The 22,929-nt window shown below is 44.4% G+C and overlaps 1 protein-coding gene across 1 annotated transcript in view; it reads right to left on the bottom strand.

Moving 5' to 3' along the window:
• Positions 1-22,929, bottom strand: part of LAMB4 (laminin subunit beta 4) — a 260,547-nt gene that overhangs the window by 45,045 nt on the left and 192,573 nt on the right. Inside the window, exons 25-27 of the mRNA XM_063929992.1 lie at positions 20,255-20,627; positions 18,246-18,430; positions 17,000-17,214 (exon numbers count right to left, since the gene is read on the bottom strand). Coding sequence (XP_063786062.1) covers positions 17,000-17,214; positions 18,246-18,430; positions 20,255-20,627 — 773 coding nt within the window. The remainder of the gene's footprint in view (positions 1-16,999; positions 17,215-18,245; positions 18,431-20,254; positions 20,628-22,929) is intronic.

Raw genomic sequence — 22,929 nt, forward strand, 5'->3', positions numbered from 1 at the left:
GTGTTGATCAAGCCCTGTAACTGAAGAGACTGTTCCATACAAAAGCCCCTTTATTGTAACATAAGTGCCATGATCATGGGACATTGCTTTTCCTTTGCTAGGTACATCTTCTTTGAGATAAAGTACTGAGTTGTATCAACATTTCCCATCCCAGGATCCCCTCAATTGCTGCGTGCCCATTTCCCCCGTTGACACACTGTGGCACAACAAACTTTAATAAGAGCTCCAATGGACTTTGCCTGTGAAGGTACTTGCTACCTTGGCTAGGAAAAGATAGAAAGTCAGTATTTAGGACTACTGAAACGTATTGTTATTGTTCTTCTTATGGTCACATTATAGAATGGAATGCAGTGTCTGATTTGTTTTTCCTGATTCCAATGATTTTATGTTAATTTTGTGATTCAATTGTTTCTCGTCCTGATCGGAATTCTTCTTATAAAAGACTCTAATAACTTGTCTTTTGCAAATTGAATGATCTTTTGTGGTGAGAACTGTAGAAAAATTGCATAGTCCTGTTTTTCTTGTATGTCAAAGTCTTCTTTTTGTGATTTACCATTCATGTAATGTTATTTAATTAACCAATCATCCCAAATCCAGAGTTCATTGCAGATTAATAAAAAGAATTCCTGTTTGATTTTCTGACTCACTTCTGGTTCGTGACTTTGTATCAATCTTTCCTACCTTTCTGAGCATGGTATTATGAAACAAGGTATGGGGAACAAAATTTCAGGGGAAAGGTCAGCCACATAGTCACCCAACACCTGTGATACCTCTCTCAACCACTTAGACATACCCTGCCAACCCCGGGAATGTTACACAGCCACATCTAGAATACTGTGTTAGTTTTGGAGGCCGTTTATTCAGAAGGATATAAATATGTTAGAGACTGTTCTTTCCCTTTTATCTATTTTTCTCTTTTAGGCTCATCTACAGTATTTTTGATTTTCTCTACAAAACCATACAAATTATATATTGGCTTTTTTTTTTCATTCACTCTTAACCCAAGACTAAAATGAAAAGTTTCTTTAAAGTGGTAAAATAACAACAGTAATACATTTTTCATTGGATTACTAGGAATATGTTGTGCAAGCTAGTGTAATGAAGAGATGGTATGCCTTTCTTAATAGCTACAGATCTTCCGGTACACCATTTGTATCATTTTTACTTTAAACATTTGTATTCCTGCCCTAACACCGCCTACTTTACTACCAATTTTTGTGTGCATTTGTTTTATTATTTTAAGATGCGATTACAGGTTGGCAAATTTAGTGGGACAATTATTACTGATTCACAATTAGGATTATCAAATCTCTAAATATGGGCATGGTTTGGGCAATTCTGTGTATGGTTCTTGAGCATGATCATGTGTTACCAACATTTGACCCTGCATTGTCAGATTTTATGACATTCTACTAAATGTTGTAGTTAGGTAGACACTAATTATAATTAGAGATGTGCACCGGACACTTTTCGGGTTTTGTGTTTTGGTTTTGGATTCGGTTCCGAGGTCGTGTTTTGGATTCGGACGCGTTTTGGCAAAACCTCCCTTAAGAATTTTTGTCGGATTCAGATGCGTTTTGGATTCGGGTGTTTTTTAAATAAAAACTCCTCAAAAACAGCTTAAATCATAGAATTTGGGGGTCATTTTGATCCTATAATATTATTAACCTCAATAACCATAATTTCCACTCATTTCCAGTCTATTCTGAACACCTCACACCTCACACATCACAATATTATTTTTAGTCCTAAAATTTGCACTGAGGTCGCTGGAGGACTAAGCTTAGCGACCCAAGTGGGCGGCACAAACACCTGGCCCATCTAGGAGTGGCACTGCAATGTCAGACAGGATGGCACTTAAAAAAAATAGTTCCCAAACAGCACCCTTATGTTGTATAAACAGGACATGCACACTTTAACAAACCAATCATTTCAGCGACAGGGTCTGCCACACGACTGTGGCTGAAATGACTGGTTGGTTTGGGCCCCCACCAAAAAAGAAGCAATCAATCTCTCCATGCACAAACTGGCTCTACAGAGGCAAGATGTCCACCTCATCCTCATCCCCCGATTCCTCACCCCTTTCACTGTGTACATCCTCCTCCTCACAGAGTATTAATTCGTCCCCACTGGAATCCACCATCACAGGTCCCTGTGTACTTTCTGGAGGCAATTACTGGTAAATGTCTCCACGAAGAAAATGATTATAATTCATTTTGATGAACATCCTCTTCTCCACATTTTCTGGAAGTAACCTCCTACGCCGATTGCTGACATGGTTACAGGCTGCACTAAACACTCTTTCGGAGTACTCACTGGAGGGGGGGCAACTTAGGTAAAATAAAGCCAGTTTGTGCAAGGGCCTCCAAATTGCCTCTTTTTCCTGCCAGTATATGTACAGACTGTCTGACATGTCTACTTGGATGCTGTCACTCATATAATCCTCCACCATTTTTTCTGTCAGTAATCGTTGGCAGGTCCTTCAGTCCAGACCAGATGTCAGCACTTGCTCCTGACTTCCCTGCATCACCGCCAGTGGGTAGTTTTGGAAATTTTATCCTTTTCCTAGCAGCTCCAGTGGAGGTAGAAAATGAAGGAGGAGCTGTTGGTGGGTCACGTTCCGCTTGACTTGACAATTGTCTCACCAGCAGGTCTTTGAACATCTGCAGATTTGTGTCTGCCGGAAAGAGAGATACAACGTAGGCGCTAAACCTAGGATCGAGCATGGTGGCCAAAATGTAGTGCTCTGATTTCAACAGATTGACCACCCGTGAATCCTGGTTGAGCGAATGAAGGGCTCCATCCACCAGTCTAACATGCCTTGCGGAATCGCTCTGTTTTAGCTACTCCTTCAATCTCTCCAGCTGCTTCTGCAAAAGCCTGATGAGGGGAATGACCTGACTTAGGCTGGCAGTGTCTGAACTGACTTCACGTGTGGCAAGTTCAAAGGGTTGGAAAACCTTGCACAACATGGAAATCATTCTCCACTGCGCTTGAGTCAGGTGCATTCCCCCTTCTTTGCCTATATCGTAGGCAGATGTATAGGCTTGAATGGCCTTTTGCTGCTCCTCCATCCTCTGAAGCATATAGAGGGCTGAGTTCCACCTCGTTACCATCTCTTGCTTCAGCTGATGGCAGGGCATGTTCATGAGTCTTTGTTGGCGCTCCAGTCTTCGGCACGCGGTGGCTGGATGCCGAAAGTGGCCCGCAATTCTTCGGGCCACCGACAGCACGCCCCTGTCGTTTTTAAAAAAATTCTGCACAACCAAATTAACTGTATGTGCAAAACATGGGACGTGCTGGAATTTGCCCACATGTAATGCACGCACAATATTGGTGGCGTTGTCCGATATCACAAATCCCCAGGAGAGTCCAATTGGGGTAAGCCAATCTGCGATAATGTTCCTCAGTATCTGTAAGAGGTTGTCAGCTGTGTGCCTCTTATGGAAAGCGGTGATACAAAGCGTAGCCTGCCTAGGATTGAGTTGGCGTTTGCGGGATTCTGCGCTGCGGGAGGCAATACATCTACCCAGTGGGCTTTCACAGTCATATAGTCCTTAGTCTGCCCTGCTCCACTTGTCCACATGTCCGTGGTTAAGTGGACAGTGGGTACAACTGCATTTTTTAGGACACTTGTGACTTTTTTTCTGACGTCTGTGTACATTCTCGGTATCGCCTGCCTAGAGAAGTGGAACCTAGATGGGATTTGGTATTGGGGACACACTACCTCAAGCAATTCTCTAAGTCCCTGTGAACTAACGGTGGATACCGGACGCACGTCTAACACCAACATAGTTGTCAAGGCCTGAGTTATCCGCTTTGCAACAGGATGACTGCTGTGATATTTCATCTTCCTCACAAAGGACCGTTGGACAGTCAATTGCTTACTGGAAGTAGTACAAGTGGTCTTCCGACTTCCCCTCTGGGATGACGATCGACTCCCAGCAACAACAGCAGCGCCAGCAGCAGTAGGCGTTCCACTCAAGGATCCATCGGAGGAATCCCAGTTAGGAGAGGACTCGTCAGACTTGCCAGTGACATGGCCTGCAGGACTATTGGTGTTCCTGTCTAAGGAGGAAATTGACATTGAGGGAGTTGGTGGTGTGGTTTGCAGGAGCTTGGGTATAAAAGGAAAAAAGGATTTTGTTGTCAGTGGACTGCTTCCGCTGTCACCCATAGTTTTTGAACTTGTCAATGACTTCTGATGAATGCGCTCCAGGTGACGTATAAGGGAGGATGTTCCTAGGTAGTTAACGTCCTTACCCCTACTTATTATAGCTTGACAAAGGCAACACACGGCTTGACACCTATTGTCCGCATTTCTGTTGAAATAATTCCACACCGAAGAGGTGATTTTTTTGATATTTTGACCAGGCATGTCAATGGCCTTAATCATCCCACGGACAACAGGTGTCTCCCCGGGTACCTGACTTAAACAAACCACCTCACCATCAGAATCCTCCTAGTCAATTTCTTCCTCAGCGCCAGCAACACCCATATCCTCATCCTGGTGTACTTCAACAGTGACATCTTCAATTTGAATATCAGGAACTGGACTGTGGGTGCTCCTTCCAGCACTTGCAGGGGGCGTGCAAATGGTGGAAGGAGCCACCCCTTCCCGTCCAGTGTTGGGAAGGTCAAGCATCGCACCCACCGACACATTTGGACTCTCCTTGGGGATTTGTGATTTAGAACGCACAATTCTTTGCTGTGCTTTTGCCAGCTTAACTCTTTTCATTTTTCTAGTGGGAGGATGAGTGCTTCCATCGTCATGTGAAGCTGAACCACTAGTCATGAGGAACATAGGAGAGGACCTTAGCCGTTCCTTGCCACTCCGTGTTGTAAATGGCATATTGGCAAGTTTACGCTTCTCCTCAGACAATTTTAATTTAGATTTTTGGGTCATTTTACTGAACTTTTGCTTTTTGGATTACATGCTCTCTACTATGACATTGGGCATCGGCCTTGGCAGACGACGTTGATGGCATTTCATCATCTCTGCCATGACTAGTGACAGTAGCTTCAGCACTGATGATGATATTACTGAGAACTGACACTGAGTAGCAAGATGCAGCACAAGACACTGGACTAGTATATAAGTAATGTACTGTAGTATTACTGAGCACCACAATGCAGCACAAGACAATGAGCAGTGATACTGAGCACTGATGATTATACTACTGAGAACTGACACTGAGCAGCAAGATGCAGCACAAGACACTGGACTAGTATATTCGTAATGTACTGTAGTATTACTGAGCACCACAATGCAGCACAAGACAATGAGCAGTGATACTGAGCACTGATGATGATACTACTAGGGAACTGACACTGAGCAGCAAGATGCAGCACAAGACACTGGACTAGTATATTAGGTAATGTACTGTAGTATTACTGAGCACCACAATGCAGCACAAGACAATGAGCAGTGATACTGAGCACTGATGAGGATACTACTGAGAACTGACACTGAGCAGCAAGATGCAGCACAAGAGAGACACACTACTAGTATTACTGAGCAGCAATAAGTAAGCACTGATAATGAGCACTGATATTGAGATTTGCCACTGAGAGAATGTAGCCACGTCCTCTCTGCTCTCTCTACAATGCACGAGTGAAAATGGCGGCGACGCGTGGCTCTTAATATGGAATCCGAATCTCGCGAGAATCAGACAGCGGGATGATGACGCTTTCCCTCGTTCGGGTTTTCCGAGTCAGGCGGGAACAACCGAGCCTGCCTCGGACCTGTGTAAACCACGTGGAGTTCGGGGGGGTTCGGTTCTCGGAGAACCGAAACCGCTCATCTCTAATTATAATACATGAGTTTAACCACACATTTTGTAAATATAGGCCCCATAAGAGAAACAATATGGAAGTAGAGACGGGTAACTGCCAGAGGTGAGGATAGGAAAACCTTTCTACATTAAGTTAGACCAATTTAGGGGTTCCAAAATTACTTGGCGTATAAATTGCACCAGCCCCAAATTGGGATTTCTAGAGGGAATTCAGCAATATAATTGCCCCCAAAACACCAGTAGGGTTGGTAGTTGGTAGTGCTGGGACTGCTACAAAATTGGTGCCAGTACTCCTATACAAATTAATTTCACTCTCTATGACTGGTGTGAAGTGAGCAATCCACCAGTTTGCATAGTGTATCTTATGTATATGAATTTACACCACACTTTCTCAGAAAGCAAACACATCCACATACAGTACAGCTATGCATTTTGTTCATTTCAAGCCTTACAGAGGCAAAATAGTTGAGAGCAGGGACAGAGTCTCACACAGAAACAGTTGAGGTGCTGTAGGATGTGTGCGACCCTCTGTCACGATCCGGGTATCTGGACGCCATTTCTTACCCATCAGATGCCTCCTAAGGCTGGCTCAGCGCTCCAGGACCGGATTCCATCTGTTATCCTGATGTGTACATTCCTGTATCCTCTCCTGTCACTCTGGGACGCTGTCACAGTAAACGCCATATTACACCTGGCATGGCGTCTCCCGCGGCCTCCGCCGCCGTCCCTGAACTTCTGCATGCAGAGTGTCTGAGTGGCGATTACGTCAGCCGCGGCCACCGCTGTGTCCGCGTGGTTGGATGTGCATCTGTCAGCCTGGCGCCTCCTGTCTCCGGTGGCCGGCGCCGCCATTACTGTTTTCATTACCACATGGATTACAAACCAAACTTCCCTCCAAGTGTCTGCATGGGCGCAGCCATCTTGGATTCTGTCAGCTGATCATTTCCACCAATCTGTTCTCAGTATTGATAATCTGCATAATTGCCTAGCCAATCCCTTCCTTGCTGCAGGTATAAATACACTGTGCCTGAGCAAGGAAGGCGTCAGTGCTTTGGTTGTCAAACCTAGTTCCTGTTTGTCTCTCTCCTGTGATTGTCTTCCAGGTTCCAGCTCCTGTCTCAAGACTTCCACCATAGAGACCCGCACCAGCATTCCACCTGCGGTGTAGCCTGACTCTCCAATCCATTGTGGATTCATCTGTTTCCAGCTACAACATTACCTGCTTCCAGCTCAGCTTCCAGCAGAGTACAGCTTCCCTTAAAGGGCCGGTGTCCTTTCTACACTTTACCACTCTCCACCGGTATTATTATTTCTCCGCTCTCAAGTTCTACATTTCAGTTCATATTTCATCGCTCCCAAGTTCATTTATTATTTAACTGGTTCCAGCCAGTATCCACTCCGTGCTAACAACAGTCTGGTTCCAGCCAGTATCCACAGCAGCTGTTTTATCTTCAGCAACCCAGCTTTTCCTGGAACACCAGCTGGCACAATCCTGGGTTATCTCCATTGCTACAGTCGGGCCTGGTAAGGACTTTCCATCTAGAAGATCATAAGAACTATCTCACACTACCAGTGCCCTGTGGCTCCTGCCATCCTGTAGTACCCAGGAACTGTATTTATTCTTTGCTGACTTTTACGTTTTCTTTTACTGCTGCTGTGTTGCGGAGTTGTCATAATAAACATCATTGACTTTTATCCAAGTTGTCGTGGTCACGCCTTCGGGCAGTTATTATTCATGTTACTTACATGTCCAGGGGTCTGATACAACCTCCCAGGTTCCGGTACATCTCAGCCCCTACAACTGAGGCTGCCTCCCGTCAGCTCAGGCCCTCAGTTGTGACAGTAAGCACTGACCTAATGAATCCAGCCGGAGACCAGGATCAAGCGGCCAGGCCGATGCAAGAACTGGCAGCCCGACTAGAACATCAGGAGGCTGCACAGGGCCACATCATCCGCTGTCTCCAGGATCTCTCTACTCGGCTGGATGGGATTCAGACAACTCTCCGTGGATCAGGCGCGTCTGGTGCGTCAACCACAGTGACTCCAGCTATAACCCCACCCACCTTACCCATTTCTGCTCCACGTCTTCATCTTCCAACGCCAGCAAAATTTGACGGATCTCCAAGATTCTGCAGGGGATTTCTCAACCAGTGTGAGATTCAGTTTGAGCTACAACCTGGCAATTTTCCCAGTGACCGTACAAAAATTGCCTACATTATTTCTCTTCTCAGTGGCTCAGCCCTTGATTGGGCATCACCGTTATGGGAGAGGTCCGACACCCTGCTATCTTCCTACACTGCCTTCGTGTCAACATTCAGGCGCATCTTCGACGAGCCAGGCCGGGTAACCTCAGCTTCATCCGAGATTCTCCGTTTACGCCAGGGGTCACGTACTGTAGGACAATATCTGATACAGTTCCAGATCCTGGCATCCGAACTGGCATGGAACGACGAGGCCCTGTATGCTGCATTCTGGCATGGCTTATCTGAGCGTATTAAAGATGAGTTAGCTACCAGAGACTTACCTTCTAAGTTAGATGAGCTAATCTCACTCTGCACGAAAGTTGATTTACGTTTCAGAGAGAGAGCAACTGAGCGTGGAAGATCATCTGCTCCAAAATCTTCTGCTCCTCCTCCTCGTCAACTGTCACCATCTAAAGATGAGCCCATGCAACTTGGCCGTTCCCGTTTAACTCCTGCTGAGCGCCGAAGACGTCTCTCCGAGTTTCTCTGTCTCTATTGTGCAGCTCCGTCTCACACCATTAATGCCTGTCCCAAACGTCCGGGAAACTCCAAATCCTAGCTCGCCAAGGAGAGGGCCGGCTAGGAGTAATGATCTCCTCTCCATCTCCTCAAGATTGTAATCTCCCAGTCTCGCTTCAAGTTGCTCAACGTTATCGGAACGTCATTGCCCTCCTTGATTCCGGAGCGGCTGGGAACTTTATTACCGAAGCCTATGTTAAACGGTGGTCCCTACCCACCGAGAGACTTCCTTCGTCCATTTCTTTAACTGCCGTGGATGGCAGCAAAATTTTTGATGCAGTTATTTCTTTAAGGACTCTACCAGTTCGTCTGAGAGTGGGAGTTCTTCATTCCGAACTTATTTCTTTTTTAGTGATTCCAAGAGCCACACATCCTGTGGTCCTGGGCCTTCCATGGCTCCGTCTTCACAATCCTACAATTGATTGGACGACTACGCAAATCCTGGCATGGGGTTCCTCCTGTGCTGAGACATGTTTGTTTAAAGTATTGCCTGTCTGTTCTTCCTCCCCCAGGTCGTCTGATGTTCCACCTCCTCCATATCAAGATTTCACGGATGTGTTCAGTAAAGCTTCTGCTGATATCCTTCCTCCTCATAGAGAATGGGACTGTCCGATTGATCTCGTTCCAGGGAAGGTTCCACCTCGAGGCCGAACTTATCCGTTGTCTCTGCCTGAGACGCATTCTATGGAGGAATATATTAAAGAGAACCTAGCAAAGGGGTTCATTCGACCTTCTTCTTCTCCAGCCGGCGCAGGCTTCTTTTTTGTAAAAAAGAAAGATGGTGGTCTGCGGCCGTGCATCGACTACAGAGGTTTGAACGACATTACCATCAAGAACCGTTATCCTTTACCCCTGATTACTGAGCTCTTTGACAGAGTTAGCGGAGCTACCATCTTTACAAAGCTGGACTTGCGAGGTGCATACAATCTCATCCGGATCCGTGAGGGTGACGAGTGGAAGTCCGCCTTTAACACCCGTGATGGACATTATGAGTACCTCGTCATGCCCTTCGGATTGAGCAATGCTCCAGCTGTCTTCCAGCATTTTGTCAATGAGATCTTCAGAGACATTCTATACCGTCATGTCGTGGTCTATCTAGACGATATCCTCATTTTTGCCAACGATTTAGAGGAACATCGTTTTTGGGTTAAAGAGGTTCTGTCCCGTCTCCGTGTCAATCATCTCTATTGCAAATTAGAAAAATGCGTCTTTGAAGTCAAGTCCATTCCGTTTCTAGGGTACATTGTGTCCGGTTCCGGACTAGAGATGGATCCTGAGAAACTACAAGCAATCCAAAATTGGCCGGTACCCTTAACCCTCAAAGGGGTCCAGAGGTTCTTAGGGTTCGCCAACTATTACCGAAAGTTTATACGAGACTTTTCCACCATTGTGGCGCCTATTACTGCTTTCACTAAGAAGGGTGCTAACCCGTCCAAGTGGTCTGAAGAAGCCATGCAAGCATTTCATCTTTTAAAACAAAGGTTCATCTCTGCGCCTGTTCTGAAACAGCCTGACATCGACTCTCCTTTCATCTTAGAGGTGGATGCCTCCTCCGTTGGAGTAGGAGCGGTGTTATCTCAGAGGGCTAAAGATGGCCATTTACACCCTTGCAGTTTCTTCTCCCGGAAGTTCTCCCCAGCTGAGCGCAACTATGCCATTGGCGACCAGGAGTTGCTAGCCATCAAGCTCGCTCTAGAAGAGTGGAGGTATCTGTTGGAGGGAGCTTCTCATTCAATCACCATACTTACAGACCACAAGAACCTTTTATACCTGAAGGGCGCACAATGTCTCAACCCTCGTCAGGCCAGATGGGCACTTTTCTTTTCCAGGTTCGACTTTAAACTCCAGTTCTGTCCGGGCTCTCAGAATCGCAAGGCCGATGCCCTTTCCCGCTCATGGGAGCAAGAAAATTAGTCAGAGTCTTCAGACAAGCATCCTATTATAAATCCGTTGGCATTCTCCACGGTAGGGATGGACTCTACGCCCCATCAGGGAAAAGTTTTGTGAAGCCGATGCTAAGGAAGAAGCTCATGCATTGGGCCCATGCTTCCCGTTTTGCCGGACATACAGGTATCCAAAAAACCCTGGAGTTTATCTCTAGGTCCTATTGGTGGCCAACTCTGAAAAAGGACGTCTTGGAGTTTATTGCATCTTGCCCAAAGTGTGCCCAACATAAAGTATCCCGCCAGTCGCCTGCGGGGCAACTGGTTCCACTATCCGTTCCCCGTCGACCATGGACCCACTTGTCGATGGATTTCATTACAGACTTACCCATGTGCAACAAGTTCAATACCATCTGGGTGGTAGTTGACCGGTTCACCAAGATGGCACACTTCATTCCTCTCACCGGTCTTCCGTCAGCTTCCAAGTTGGCTCAAGTATTCATACAAGAGATCTTCCGACTCCACGGTCTTCCTGAAGAAATTATCTCAGATCGAGGAGTTCAATTCACAGCCAAATTCTGGCGAAGTTTATGTCAAGTCCTCCAAGTCAAGCTAAAGTTTTCCACGGCTTACCATCCTCAGACCAATGGTCAAACCGAGAGGGTGAATCAGGACTTGGAGGCCTTCCTCCGCATCTATGTGTCCTCCTCTCAAGATGACTGGGTTCAATTACTTCCCTGGGCCGAGTTCTGTCATAACAACCAGTATCATTCTTCATCTGCTTCAACACCATTCTTCACTAACTTTGGATTCCACCCTAAAGTCCCTGAGTTCCAACCGCTTCCAGCAACTTCTGTTCCCGCAGTGGATATCACCTTGCATCAGTTTGTCAATATCTGGAAGAGTGTACGATCAGCTCTGCTCAAGGCATCGTTCAGGTACAAGAAGTTTGCGGATAAGAAGCGTCGAGCAGTTCCTGCTCTCAAGGTGGGTGATCGGGTATGGTTATCCACGAAGAATTTGAGGTTAAGAGTTCCCAGTATGAAGTTTGCACCTCGCTATATCGGTCCTTTCAAGATTGAACAAGTCATCAATCCTGTTGCTTACAGACTCCAGTTGCCTCCCTTCTTAAAAATACCCAGGACATTCCATGTTTCCCTGTTGAAACCGCTGATCTTGAATCGGTTTCATTCCTCACTTCCTCCAACTCCGAAAGTCCAAACTCAACGAGGCGTTGAGTATGAAGTGGCCAAGATCCTGGACTCACGTCACCGTTACGGTCAACTACAATATCTTATTGACTGGAAAGGTTATGGTCCTGAGGAACGTTCATGGACCAATGCTTCTGATGTCCATGCTCCTGCCTTGGTCCGGAGATTCCATTCCAAGTTTCCTCAAAAGCCAAAGAAGTGTCCTGGGGCCACTCCTAAAGGGGGGGGTGCTGTCACGATCCGGGTATCTGGACGCCATTTCTTACCCATCAGATGCCTCCTAAGGCTGGCTCAGCGCTCCAGGACCGGATTCCATCTGTTATCCTGATGTGTACATTCCTGTATCCTCTCCTGTCAGTCTGGGACGCTGTCACAGTAAACGCCATATTACACCTGGCATGGCGTCTCCCGCGGCCTCCGCCGCCGTCCCTGAACTTCTGCATGCAGAGTGTCTGAGTGGCGATTACGTCAGCCGCGGCCTCCGCTGTGTCCGCGTGGTTGGATGTGCATCTGTCAGCCTGGCGCCTCCTGTCTCCGGTGGCCGGCGCCGCCATTACTGTTTTCATTACCACATGGATTACAAACCAAACTTCCCTCCAAGTGTCTGCATGGGCGCAGCCATCTTGGATTCTGTCAGCTGATCATTTCCACCAATCTGTTCTCAGTATTGATAATCTGCATAATTGCCTAGCCAATCCCTTCCTTGCTGCAGGTATAAATACACTGTGCCTGAGCAAGGAAGGCGTCAGTGCTTTGGTTGTCAAACCTAGTTCCTGTTTGTCTCTCTCCTGTGATTGTCTTCCAGGTTCCAGCTCCTGTCTCAAGACTTCCACCATAGAGACCCGCACCAGCATTCCACCTGCGGTGTAGCCTGACTCTCCAATCCATTGTGGATTCATCTGTTTCCAGCTACAACATTACCTGCTTCCAGCTCAGCTTCCAGCAGAGTACAGCTTCCCTTAAAGGGCCGGTGTCCTTTCTACACTTTACCACTCTCCACCGGTATTATTATTTCTCCGCTCTCAAGTTCTACATTTCAGTTCATATTTCATCGCTCCCAAGTTCATTTATTATTTAACTAGTTCCAGCCAGTATCCACTCCGTGCTAACAACAGTCTGGTTCCAGCCAGTATCCACAGCAGCTGTTTTATCTTCAGCAACCCAGCTTTTCCTGGAACACCAGCTGGCACAATCCTGGGTTATCTCCATTGCTACAGTCGGGCCTGGTAAGGACTTTCCATCTAGAAGATCATAAGAACTATCTCACACTACCAGTGCCCTGTGGCTCCTGCCATCCTGTAGTACCCAGGAACTGTATTTATTCTTTGCTGACTTTTACGTTTTCTTTTACTGCTGCTGTGTTGCGGAGTTGTCATAATAAACATCATTGACTTTTATCCAAGTTGTCGTGGTCACGCCTTCGGGCAGTTATTATTCATGTTACTTACATGTCCAGGGGTCTGATACAACCTCCCAGGTTCCGGTACATCTCAGCCCCTACAACTGAGGCTGCCTCCCGTCAGCTCAGGCCCTCAGTTGTGACACCCTCACAGCGACGAGTAGCTCCTGCCAGCGTGCAGGAGCTGCACTGGCAGGGAGCTACTCCTAAAGTACAAAAGCATTGCCGTTGTGCAATGTTTTTGTACTTCTGCGAGAAGGGGGGGTTGGGTCGGGCCTGAGATGCGGGTGGACTAGCCCTGTGCTGGGCGTCCCCGCGCATGTCTGTGTGACTGATCGTAGATGTGCTAAATTTAGCACATCTAGGATCAGGTCTGAATTAGGCCCTAGGGTGGTCATTCCGAGTTGTTCGCTCGCTAGCTGTTTTTAGCAGCAGTGCAAACGCTATGCCGCCTCCCACTGGGAGTGTATTTTAGCTTAGCAGAAGTGCGAACGAAAATATCGCAGAGCAGCTACAACTTTTTTTGTGCAATTTTAGAGTAGCTCAAAACCTACTCAGTGCTTGCGATCACTTCAGACTGTTCAGTTCCTGTTTTGACGTCACAAACACGCCCTGCGTTCACCCAGTCACGCCTGCGTTTTTCCTGGCATGCCTGCGTTTTTTTTCAACACTGCCTGAAAATGGTCAGTTGACACCCAGAAATGCCCACTTCATGTCAATCACTCTGCGGCCAGCAGTGCGACTGAAAAGCTTTGCTAGACCCTGTGTGAAACTATATCGTTCGTTGTAATAGTACGTCACGCGTGCGCATTGCGCCAGAAACGCATGCGCATAAGTGCTTATTTTTTGCCTCATCGCTGCGCAGCGAATGAATGAAGCTAGCGATCAACTCGGAATGACCACCTACGTCTGTTAGCTTGGACTTTTACCTTGCCATTAATATTCACATCCAGTCTCCTGCTAACCGATGCAAACAGTATATTTGATATTTGGGACTTTGTTTATTCATCCTCATACAAGCTTATATTAGTTTTTCTGGACTTCACCTTGCTACCAGTAATCACTTTCTGCATCCTGCAGTCAACATTCTATTCGGAACTACTTCATTGTCATTATTGCCTATAACTACCTGGATTTGCTACCTGCTTATTTTGCTGCCTAAAACCTTCACTTGCCAGTTCTATCCGGACATTGTGGTTAATCAAATATTCATTCTTCAGTGTTAAATATTTATTCTTCAGTGTTCTACGGCTACAGTTGTCAAGTATTTATTCTTCAGTGCTCTTCAACCACTATTACAAGTATTCATTCCTCAGTGTTCTTTAACCACAGTTATCAAGTATCCTGTCTACTAAGTAATTTCCTGAACATTATTTCTTTCATTTGTGTCTTAGCCAGTGTCTTCAGACTGTGGTATTACAATGCATCATCTGTAAACTACTGTATTTGGACTTATACATAGTTGTGACTAGTGATGAGCGGGTTCGGTTTCTCGGAAACCGAACCCCCCCGAACTTCACCCATTTTACACGGGTCCGAGGCAGGTTCGGACCTTCCCGCCTTGCTCGGCTAACCCGAGCGTGCCCGAACGTCATCATCCCGCTGTCAGATTCTCGCGAGATTCGGATTCTATATAAGCAGCCGCGCGTCGCCGCCATTTTCACTCGTGCATTGGAGATGATAGGGAGAGGACGTGGCTGGCGTCCTCTCCGTTTATTGTTGAACTTGATTGTTTTATTGCTTAATTGTGGGGAGGACTGGGGAGCAGCTGTTAGGAGGAGTACAGTGCAGAGTTTTGCTGATCAGTGACCACCAGTTTTATCCGTTCTCTGCCTGAAAAAAAACGCTCCATATCTGTGCTCAGTGTGCTGCATAATATATCTGTGCTCACACTGCTTAATTGTGGGGACTGGGGAGCAGCTGTATTATATAGCAGGAGTACAGTGCAGAGTTTTGCTGACAGTGACCACCAGTATACGTTGTCTGCCTGAAAAACACTCCATATCTGTGCTCAGTGTGCTGCTTTATTGTGGGGACTGGGGACCACCAGTATAATTAATATTATATAGGAGGAGTACAGTGCAGAGTTTTGCTGACCAGTGACCACCAGTATACTATATAGCAGTACGATACGGAAGGCCACTGCTGTGCCTACCTCTGTGTCGTCATTAAGTATACTAACCATCTACATTCTATACCTGTGGTGCATTTTAGTTTTGCAGTTTGCTGACACAGTGACCACCAGTATACTATATATACCAGTACGATACGGAAGGCCACTGCTGTGCCTACCTCTGTGTCGTCATTAAGTATACTATCCATCTACATTCTATACCTGTGGTGCATTTTAGTTTTGCAGTTTGCTGACACAGTGACCACCAGTATACTATATATAGCAGTACGATACGGAAGGCCACTGCTGTGCCTACCTCTGTGTCGTCATTAAGTATACTATCCATCTACATTCTATACCTGTGGTGCGCCTCTTTTTTTCTTTGCATCATGTGCTGTTTGGGGACAATTTTTTTGAAGTGCCATCCTGTCTTGACACTGCAGTGCCACTCCTAGATGGGCCAGGTGTTTGTGCCGGCCACTTGTGTCGCTCAGCTTAGTCACACAGCGACCTTGGTGCACCTCTTTTTTTCTTTGCATCATGTGCTGTTTGGGGACAATTTTTTTGAAGTGCCATCCTGCCTGACACTGCAGTGCCACTCCTAGATGGGCCAGGTGTTTGTGTCGGCCACTTGGGTCGCTTAGCTTAGCCATCCAGCGACCTCGGTGCAAATTGTAGGACTAAAAATAATATTGTGAGGTGTGAGGTGTTCAGAAAAGACTGGAAATGAGTGGAAATTATGGTAATTGAGGTGAATAATACTATGGGCTCAAAATGACCCCCAAATTCTATGATTTAAGCTGTTTTTTAGGGTTTTTTGAAAAAAACACCCGAATCCAAAACACACCCGAATCCGACAAAAAATTTTCGGTGAGGTTTTGCCAAAACGCGTCCGAATCCAAAACACGGCCGCGGAACCGAATCCAAAACCAAAACACAAAACCCAAAAAATGTCCGGTGCACATCACTAGTTGTGACTGGACTTTGATCCCTGCCTTTGTTTGTCGCCTGAATACTGTATTACCCTGTATGAAATAAACCAGCTGTTGCATCTTTAACATATGTTGTTTCCTGTGAGTATGTCCATACAGGAAAAATCCCAAGTGAACCCTGACAATATGTACTCCATTGATAGACAACCCCTGTTCCAAAATGGAGTGACATAAAAGGAAGTGTGCTTTCTTACAGGAGGAGGGTGGCAGTGGCACAAGCCATGGACTAGGGCATTCTTCCCTCTGCACAGCTGACCTGGGCTCCTGCCAGGCACCGTAAATAAACCTGGGTCTAGCTAAATAGTGCTGCCCGCACCCTCTCGGCACTCCTGCAGGTGGGCCAGGGGAGGAGCTAATAAGTGGAGCTAATCAGAGAAATTTAGGCTCACTTAGCAGCCATTTCTGCTTTGGCTCCACTATTTAAAAGACTTAATGGAGATATGCTATTTATCTACACTAAAAGATGTTGAGCTTCTATCCATACTTTTGCCATCACTAGTTATTCCACTGGTACACTCAATATATATCATCACTGAGCACCACAGTTTAGTAAACAGTAAACACTATATTGTGGTTGATTACAAACCAATGTATTGCAGTGAGAGATGGAAAGGCTTTCTTGGAGATGAAAATCCACCAGTGTCTTTGTTTATGAAGAGGGCCCAATGTTTTTTACACTCTTATTTAGTAGCGATCACATTTCTGTATGTCTGCTGAAACATTGATTTTGTATTTTGCTCACCAATATTTTTATTTTTTTATTATAAAAGGGACAGATGTATTTTTTAAATAAACGACATACATCACTGTAATTGAGCCAGTAATGCTGTAGAAAAACTCTTACCATCTCATTCATTTTCAGTATTTGCAGAGATTTCATTTTATTTAGCTTTTCAAAATTTTGTTTGTCTTTTGCATCCAGATTGTTCAATGCAGTTGAAATGTTTTTCATCGTTTTTTTGGCTGTTCGAATAACAGGCACAACATTTTGTGCTTTCTCTACAGCAGATATTGATGTTTTGTAGTGTTTTTTGATCTTATCAAAAGACTCTTGCAAATCTGATGGGAAAGAAATGATAATATGAAACAAGAAAAAACAAAGTACTTCTGTGTTTTAAAAAATGTCTAAACTTGATGAACACAATGGGGGTAGTGCAAAGTCAGTACTGCGCTAGCTAGCAAAGCATTTTTGCAAACAACACAAATAATAATAATAATAATAATAATAATAATAATAATAATTTTATTTATATAGCGCTCTTTCTCCAACAGGACTCAAGGCGCTTTACAGACATCAAAAACAATACACATAATACAGAAGATTTAAGTAATACAGCAATAAATAAGCCACACAGACATAAAAGAAAACCTTAAGCACACAGAAAGCATAATGCAGGATTGGTGTAGGCATTTTGGGTAATAACTTCCAAGGGTTGTGTATTCCACCCTCACAAGGTACCAAGTGCGGCAGCCATCTTGGGCGCTCAGCGTAGGATTACCCAAGGTGGAATAGTCCACCCCTAGAAGAGATGACACAAAATGGGGGTGATTTCAGAGTCCTACAGTTTAGAGTAGGGTTCCAACAAAACCACAAGGTCCATGTATTTTTCATCCCATCCACAAGTGTACCATATGGGGCAGCCATGTTGGGCGCACTTTAAAGGTTACACTGTGGTAGGTGAGCCATACAAGGGCCAAGTTCATATATGGGAAAACTGATGCTTATGTAGTAGTATGATGTACCCTGCATGTAGGGCACAATGGCAAGGTGTGCAATCAGTGGAGGTTAACATTACAGGAAAAACACATGGTGGGGTGAAGCGAGCAATGGAGAAAAAAAAATGCAGATTTTTTTAGCATATGCAAATTGTGCCTGTACTCAGGTGTGCAGTTGGGGCCTGCAACATCAGCCGCAGGGTAATTAGTGAGTTTAGACTATTTTTAGAGTATTCTTCAGATGGTTGTACGTGTTCATTGAGCAAATCTATAACCTTATAACCTGAAGCTAGGGGAACAAAGGACTCTGTAACTCCTCTAACAAATAAGCACTTACCTGGCCATATGGAAACAATACTGTTTGCTCTTCTTACCTTTGACTTTGATTTCATTTTGTCTCTCTTTGATTACATTTTCTCTCTCTTTCTTTTTCTTTATTTTGTTCAGTTCCTTAAATAAATCATCAGTCTCTTTCTCAATATCCCATATTGTTTTATTCAACTTTGGAATCTCATTGAACTTTCCAAAATCTGCTATTTTTATTTTATTAAATCTCTGCCTGCAAAAAAAGGGTACATATATGTTGTTGTAAGTAAATCATACATTTGGTGCTTAACGCTGTGAAGCTGCTTTGTACAATAGGAAGTATTGCATATCTCTGAATTATCCAGCGTGCTTGGCTAAGTGAACACAGACATGTGCCATGCTGGAATCTTTGGGGTGGTTTCCATTCTGCTAGTGATTGATAGATTTAACAGGGATGCTCAATACTGCTGGCCTTACTATATGAAAAGGGAGAGAATATTTCATCAAAATATATTGCTTGGCAAAGCCAATCATTAATTTACCATTATCTTTTAAGGGGTGTAGTATGGTATGCCGGTGGTCGGACTCCCGGCGACCAGCATACCGGCGCCGGGAGCCCGACCGCCGGAATACCGACAGTGTGGCAGGCGCAAATGAGCCCCTTGCGGGCTCGCTGCGCTCGCCACGCTGCGGGCACGGTGGCGCTCTGCACGCCACACTATTTTATTCTCCCTCCAGGGGGGTCGTGGACCCCCACGAGGGAGAGTAAGTGTCGGTATGCTGGCTGTCGGGATTCCGGCGCCGGTATACTGTGCGCCGGGATCCCGACAGCCGGCATACTTAAGACCACCCTCTTTTAAGAACATTTGAGTCTATGGTTTACAATTTATACTGGTTTGGCATATAATAGTATAGCTGTTGCTCATGCTGATGAGATGGGAAATACAGTAAGTCAGAAAAATTAGGCTCTCCATTAATTGCTGACCTACAGTTGTCTGCATACTTCGTCAGAGAGAACCAGATGTAGGCATGGTACAGAAGTTCCTTTACATTCTATTCTCTGTGAAGAGTCACTAATTCCTATGTTTTTCCCCTGAACATTTACAACACAAATTCATAACACAAAAATAAAGTAAAGCAAAATATATTTGTAAATAACGTTTAATTTTTTCCCCCATTTATAAAAGGAATTTCTGGCCAACCATCAGCAGGATTCAGTAATAATGCAGTTTTGCGATAAATTATTTTCCGATAACTTGCTATCCAATTAGCTGTAAAAAGTTATCGCCAAAAAGTTTCCATAGGTTTTATCACAAATTCTCTTCACCATCTCTGAGTAGGTGATAAGTAGTGCAAAATCCATATTTTAAGGTAAAACATAGGGATTTGGTTCAGAACCCCTGGAACACCCCCTTGAATGATTAATTAGGCGCTTAGATGTTTTTAATTGGTATATAATGACATGTCATTTTTGGGATAAAAAAAGTGAAGGAAATTAGGGTACAAAGTATGGGACAGGTATATTGGGGTACTTTATGAGTGGGACAAGTGTTTTAAGACTTGCAGGTGGGTGTAATCGGTCTGTTTCCACTTTTTTTTAAAGCCCCCTAAAATGACCCAAATATATACTTATACCCATTTTTAAGTATCCCAAATTGAATGAGAGCACTTATTTTGCTGAAACAAAAATAGCTTTTTATCATTTTTTCACATTAAAAAAAATATGCATATACTGTAACAGCCATTTGAATTTAATGACACCCAATAGTTTTATTATGGCCATTAATAGACTTCTATAATGTTTTCCTATATTAATTTGCCTTTTTGGAAGGTACAGGCAGCTTTCCCCATTTTCTTCTATACTTATCTCTGGTTTTTCTGGCTAGAATTATCGCATAAATCCAGTTTCTGCCATTTTGGAATAGGGTAGGTGCGAAAATTGGGTGCACGCAGTCTGCTAATTTTTGAGAGATAGGTGTGATAACTTTATCCGCAATCGCAGCTAATTGGATACCCCCTTAAATCTTCATATTATCATTAAAAGAAGAATAGGGAAAACCAGAAACATTGAGATTACCGTATGCTATCATAGAAGTCCTTCACTTTCGTGTATTTTGTAGGTGTCAGAATAGGACTCCGAAAGATTTTCTCTATGGCAAAGAGTTTATCTTGAAGAATACTCAGCTGAACATCACATCCAGTTTGTGATCTGGTTGGGCCAATATTAGCAGCTAGTCTAACCAATCCATGGATAGAGTCCGCCAGAGCAGTTACTTCAGGGTCATACTGGTCAAAACACATATGACACCGTTCACATGCAGGGAACTCTTGTTTGAATTTAGGAGCACATTGGTCGCAGTTTCTTCCAGTGACCCCAGTTCTACAGTTGCATGAACCCGTATCTTTATCACACATAGGCTTTTGTGTACCTTGTACATTACACTTGCAAGCTAGAGTAAGACAGAAAATGTAATGACTTACAAAGGGCTGAAACACATATTTAATACATGAATGTTATTTATTCTAGTAACTGCCATTTCAAGACAATCTTACTAGTGATTTTTTTTAATAATGTAATATATTCAAGGAAAAAATAATAATTAGTATTTAGAAACTACAGCATCTGCAAATAATAATTTCCCATGCAGGATGGTATTCTTAGTAATATCATAAATGTGAACCGTTTTTTTTTTATTATTGTTATTATTATTATTAATAATAATAATAATAATAATAATAATAACAACAACATTTATTTATTGTATATACATTCATGCACAGCTTTGACTGAACACAAACAAGCAAACTGCTACACTTGCTGTTGCACTGTCTATCTTCTCAGTATGTGTGGCGAGTGAGTTTGTGCACATACCAAATTGTTCTTTTCTTTTATGCCTTAATCAGTGGCCTAGTCAGGCGAGGTGCATGAGGAGCAAATACTCCTCCTGCTGAAATATGTTAAAGACAGCAAGCATCAGTGGAGGATTTGCCAGTGCTGGATTATAGGATTATAGGGGCCCCTACACAAAATCAAAGTTGAACTGAGGACACACGGATGTATCACCAGTACACAACCCCACAGAGCCTCTGCTCCACAGAATAAGAAGAAGTCATGCAGAGTGGGGACTCTCTCCTCACAGGTGGCATCACTGTCCCCTTCTGTTTTGCCTGAGTGTTTACCTGCCTGTAGCACCACATTCTCTTGAGAAACACACATTCCATTGGTATGCATCCATCTTTTTAAAAGGTTCAATCCATTTCTATACCCTAATGCCATGTAATTTTTTCTGTGTGCCCCTTCTTTAAAAGACAGCTTCTCAGCATAGTTATTTACTTCTGTATATTCTGATCCCCCTCTGCATATCACATCTAGCTCTCATTTTTTACTATATGTAACAATCTTCTCTCTTCATCAAAGGAGTGCCAAGCTACAAAGCCTGCCAATATAAGCCACCTGCCTTCATGGACCTGCTTTGACCCAGTCGATGTAAAGGACATTGCTAAAATTGCTTGGATTTTGCATCCCACCACCTGTGATCTGGACCCTGCCTCAACCAAGCTTCTAATAGGTTGTATGGATATAATTGGTCCTGTTCAATGCTCTTTGCAGACAGGCATTTTTCCCGGACCCCTAAAGGAAGAAATTGTTAGACCTCTTCTTTAAAAACCTAATTTAGATCCCGACTACATGACCAACTACAGACCGGTATCAAACCTTCCTTTGCTAGCAAAGGTTATTGAGAAAGTGGTTGCAAATCAACTGGAAACCCACCTGACAACCCATGATATTTATGATCCATTCCAATCAGGATTCAGGAGAAGACATAGTACTGAAACAGCCCTGGTGTGTGTGTTAAATGATCTTCTGATGGCAAGAGACAGAGATGACTGTTCAATATTAATCCTTCTGGATCTCTCTGCAGCATTTGATACCATGGACCATGGGCTTCTGATTGAGCGACTGATACAATTTTGTGGACTGGATGGCACAGTCCTAAGCTGGTTCAAATCATTTCTCACAGGCAGGTCACAGAGTATCGTCTGGAGTATGGTCATCACCATAAGTGCCATTGTCATGTGGTGTCCCAAAAGGTTCTATACTATCCCCCATACTTTTTGCAGTATACATGCTCCCGCTGAGTGAAATAATCAAGTGCCATGGCCTGGTCTATCACCGCTATGCAGATGATACACAACTGTACTTGTCCTTTGCTCTGGGCACTGACAACCCAATAGCAACCCTCAATGGCTGTCTAGCTGAGCTCCAGGAGTGGATGAGTGCCAGATGGCTGCGACTGAACCCGGATAAAACAGAGGTCCTTATGATAGGACCGCAACCTCAAAGGACAAGACTGCAGCATATCCAACCAACTGGACTTACACTCGGTGATTCAGAATTACAAACCACTGATCGTGTGCGGAATCTTGGCATTGTTCTGAATGGTGGCTTGACACTTAAACATCAGATATCCGCCACAATCAAATCCTCATTCTTTCCTCTGAGGATTATAGCCAGAATCAAGCACTTAATTTCCTCAGATGATCTGCCAAAAGTCATACATGCACTTGTATCATCTCGATTAGACTACTGTAATGCCCTCTACCTTGGTCTTCCAGCAAAAGAATTGCACCGCTTACAGCTGGTGCAAAACACAGCTGCCAGGTTGTTAACCAATCAGCACCGTTCTAGCCACATAACACCCATCCTCTACTCCCTTCACTGGCTGCCTGTAAAATGGCGAATCATCTTCA

The sequence above is a fragment of the Pseudophryne corroboree genome, chromosome 6, assembly GCF_028390025.1.
Source record: "Pseudophryne corroboree isolate aPseCor3 chromosome 6, aPseCor3.hap2, whole genome shotgun sequence".
Lineage (NCBI taxonomy): Eukaryota > Metazoa > Chordata > Amphibia > Anura > Myobatrachidae > Pseudophryne > Pseudophryne corroboree.